At 60.2% G+C, this 4,047-nt stretch overlaps 1 protein-coding gene across 1 annotated transcript; it reads left to right on the top strand.

The window, feature by feature from the left end:
- Window positions 1–2,202: 2,202 nt before the first annotated feature.
- On the top strand, window positions 2,203–3,982 carry RPS15 (ribosomal protein S15). The gene is made up of 4 exons (XM_054805124.1): window positions 2,203–2,271; window positions 2,669–2,754; window positions 2,959–3,193; window positions 3,817–3,982. Exons 1-4 carry the CDS (start codon window positions 2,269–2,271, stop codon window positions 3,928–3,930), a joined length of 438 nt encoding a protein of 145 aa, XP_054661099.1. The 5' UTR covers window positions 2,203–2,268; the 3' UTR covers window positions 3,931–3,982.
- The last annotated feature ends 65 nt before the right edge of the window (window positions 3,983–4,047 follow it).

The following is a 4,047-nucleotide window of genomic DNA, read 5'->3' as shown; positions in this document are numbered from 1 at the left end:
GCCTGTCTCCATTATTTTTTTTCTTTTGACAAAAAAGTTTCTTGTGAATTTGTGTTTTCATGAGAAATCAATTGGCAGCCTTGAAAACCATGTCTTAACACCAGTGTACAGGCTTATGCTGTGCCTCAATGGACTGTTAATCTACTAGCAGTGGAATTAAGTCAGCAATTCTTCGTGCCTGCTTCACTCTTGCCCTCTGCGGGAGAGAACCAGCTGTGCTGGTGAAGGGTTGGAGGTGGCACCGTCGGATTTCCTTTGTAGAGGCTGAGGAGCTGTTGGCTCTGACCTGGATTGGATTTGACGTGGGTCTGTGCACGTTGGGTTGGTCACATGTTGACGGCAGCGACCTTGAGTGCTGCTCTCCATCTGCCCTTGAGGCTTTGAGGCTCTCTGAAATGCCTTCTTACAAGCTACAAAGGAGCACATGTAGATCTTGTGGATTTGTGTGCCTCTGCCGGAGCCCCTGGTCTCTCTCTCCCCGCTTTTGAAATGCAGAGGTAATCTTGCTGGTGACGTGATCTACTAGCGCTTACTGCGGACTCGCACTCCTGTCTTCTGTCCTGATCCTGTGTACCCCCTCTGGAGGTTTTCTCTAACTGCTGAGAGCAGCATAGCACAGGTAGAATGTGGATTTACAAGCATCTTAGTCTAGATTAGCGTCTGTAACGATTTGACTGAGCCTTGTAGAATACGGCCTCAGTGTTTGTCTCATTCAAATGCAGGGCTAAGCCCATGGGAAATGAACTGTCCTAACAGGATAAACGAGCAATACGTGTAGTGGAAGGGGTCGTTGGCTCCAAGGCAAGGCTTGACGCCAGCAGGAAATGACATACTGTGCATTGTCCGTCCTTTGTATGTGAGTTGGAGGCAAGCTGCTGTGTCCAAACCAAATCTTAACCCAGAAGCCTTCTCCCGGGGTGCTGCTGGGTCTGCAGTGATGCTTGGTAGTCCTCTGCTCTTGTTAATCACCTTTAATAGGGCATAGCTCGTCAGGAGTGCTGCAAGTTCAAAAGAGTCTTTGTGGGAGCAGACATGGCGTTGCTCAGCACGACTTGAAATTCAGGATGTGTTGGGCTGTCCCCGAGGCACAGGAGGTCGCTGGGTTGCTCTTGGAAGGACTTTGATCAGTTCAGAGGTTTATTTGCGGTTGCATGTTTGGATCGTACCGGTCCCGCTTGCTGTGACTCCTCTTGGCTCTGCTCCTTGCTCGGTTGCTTCCACTAGCACAAAGTGTCTGTGGTGCTTCCCTGCCAGAATGGGAGCTGCTCCTCTGGCCTGTCTGTGCATGTGGAGCTTCGTGCTCTGCGGCTGCCTCGCATCCCTAAGGTTTGGCGTCAGGCACCTCACCAGCATGTGGAACGGAAGGAGACCCAAGGTCCTTGCTGCTCTGCTGCCTTTCGAGCTGCTCTTGGATAAAAGGTTTTGGAGACGGCAACCTTCTGCATGGAACTGGCTCTTCCAGGTTAGCATGGGCCATTGCGTCCACTGCCAGAGCCAAGCCCACTCACGCGGGATGATGGGCTCCGAGGCTGGTGGAGAGCGATGTCCTCGTGGTGGGACCTTCTGGTGTAACAGCCAGCGTGGCCATGCATGGCTTTGTCGGCTGGTCTGGGACTTCTGTCCTCGCTTCAACCCTCTGCTCGGAGCCTGAGCTGGGAAAGCAGGAAGGCAGTGGAAGATGAAGGGCCATGGCTGAACGATGAAGGTGCTTCCCCCCAGGATCAGCGTTGGTGCAAGGCGGGGTGCTGGTGAGCCCAGCCGGTAGCCGTGCCATAAAGGTGCCTTTGGGCCAGCGGGAAGGAGCAGTTTCACAGTGCCACCCACTGGAACAGACACAGCCGTTCAGCTCCCACACTGGCGTGGGCTCCTCCACGGCCCCGCTGGGCTCCGTCCGTCTGTCGGTCTCCTCCTGGAGCCCCTCACTCCGGGCTCAGCCTGGTCAGCCAGAGGCCCCAGCTCGCTGCAGCGCCCGCCGCCGGCCCTGTAGGAGGAGCAGCAGGTTTAGCGGGGGGGGAGAGGAGGGTCGGTGCCTCAACCAGGCCAGCGGGCAGACTGCAGCCCGCTCTGCTCCGCCGTACAGCGGTTCTCCGGTCCGCCGCCACCCCACCGTTATACCCGCCGTCCTGCCGGGCGCGGCCCCTTTAAGGGAAGTGAGGGCGGAAGCGCTGCTGGAGGCTGCGGCGGGCGGGGCTTCTCGCCACTTCCGCCCGTCGCCGCTCTCGCGAGATCCGGCCCAAGCGCGGTCCTTTCCGAGGAGACCCGGCCAAGATGGTGGGTGCGGGCGGGGGCACCGGCGGCCCCAATCGGCCTCCATCCTTCGCGGGGGCGGCAGTCCGGGGCTGGGGGTGCTGCTGCTGCCGAGGCCGGCCCGGCCTTTTCCCCGGGGCGCGGGGGGCTGGCCTCCCCTGGGCCCTGCTGGGTCCGTGGCCGCCCCGGCCGAGCTAGGCCTCAGTGCGGTGGGAGCCCGGTTGCCCAGGGCTGGGCCCGGCGGTGCTGAGGGGCGCTGGCGGCGGGAGGGAGCGGGGAGGGGGCTGCTGCGGCGGCGGGGCTGTCGGGACGGCTTGGGCGCCGTGCGGAGCTCGGGGCCTGCGGCCTTCTCGTGTGCGGGGCGGGTGAACGCGGGGCCCGGCGGCCCTGACACCCCCCCCCGCGGTGCTCCCGGCTGCAGGCGGAGGTGGAGCAGAAGAAGAAACGAACCTTCCGGAAATTCACCTACAGAGGGGTGGACCTGGACCAGCTCCTCGATATGTCCTAGTAAGAGCTGTCAGTGGGGGGGTGCAGCTGTCAGCTCGGGCAGCTGTCATGCTCTGCTCGGGCTGCGGTGAACGGCTGCAGGAACCCCAGGTTGGAGGGGTCGGGGCTGTTTGAAGGCCCTGAGCAGTTAACGCTGCTAGCACGGGGTCCCCGCGGGGCTCCCCGTGGGCTGCGCTCCAGGCTCAGTCTCTCTGTCCTTTGCAGCGAGCAGCTGATGCAGCTGTACAGCGCCCGGCAACGCCGGCGTCTCAACCGGGGGCTGCGCCGCAAGCAGCACTCCCTGCTGAAGCGGCTGCGCAAGGCCAAGAAGGAGGCGCCGCCCATGGAGAAGCCGGAGGTGGTGAAGACCCACCTGCGGGACATGATCATCCTCCCTGAGATGGTGGGCAGCATGGTTGGCGTGTACAACGGCAAAACCTTCAACCAGGTGGAGATCAAGGTGAGGAGTCCCGGCAGCAGCCTGAGAGCTGCGTCCTGAGTTGAGCAGAGCATTCAAAACGTGTCCGGCTCATTTTTAACACTTTGTGTAACCCTGCTGCTGCCCCGTGTCTGGGGGGGAGGTTGAGGCTCCTCCTTGGAGCAGAGCTGGCCCCGAGGGACAACCAAAGTGTCCCACCCCAAGGGTGGGCGGCTCGTGGAGGGGCCTCGGGGCCTCCCGAGGCTTCAGTGCAGCTTTGAAGTAACCAGGTAACGTGGCTGTTGCGAACGCGTGTGTGCTGCTGGGTAGGGAGGGCCGGGGACGCTCAGCCCTAGCACCCTGCCCGCCAGCACTGTTTTCGGATGAATGGGATCCAGGAGCTTTCCTGGGAGTGGAATAACCTGCGGGGCGATGTGACCTGATACCGCTGATGGGATTAAATGGCGTTTTCTGCTTCTACTTGGCATTAAATCTGGCCTGAAAGTTCGTATGCGCGGTGTTTCCAGAACAACGGGCTGCGCCGCCATGGGGACAAGGGTTCTGACCGTCCCTGACTCCCTGCAGGGTGGTTTGGGGGAGGCCGGTGATCTGCACCCCCAGCCCGGGTCACTGCCTCCAACGCAGGTCTCTCCTTTCTCTTGCAGCCCGAGATGATTGGTCACTACCTGGGCGAATTCTCCATCACCTACAAGCCGGTGAAGCACGGCCGGCCTGGCATCGGCGCCACCCACTCCTCCAGGTTCATTCCTCTGAAGTAGCGAAGCGCCACGAAGAGCCTTTTCCACGTGTAAATAAAGAAATTTCTCCCAAGTTTTCTTGAAGGTTTCCCTTTTTTTAGCATTGCTTTCAGTAATCACACGCGGCAAACTCTTCTC

Source organism: Grus americana, chromosome 28 (assembly GCF_028858705.1).
Source record: "Grus americana isolate bGruAme1 chromosome 28, bGruAme1.mat, whole genome shotgun sequence".
Classification (NCBI taxonomy): domain Eukaryota; kingdom Metazoa; phylum Chordata; class Aves; order Gruiformes; family Gruidae; genus Grus; species Grus americana.
This window is presented reverse-complemented; position numbering and strand designations above follow the sequence as displayed.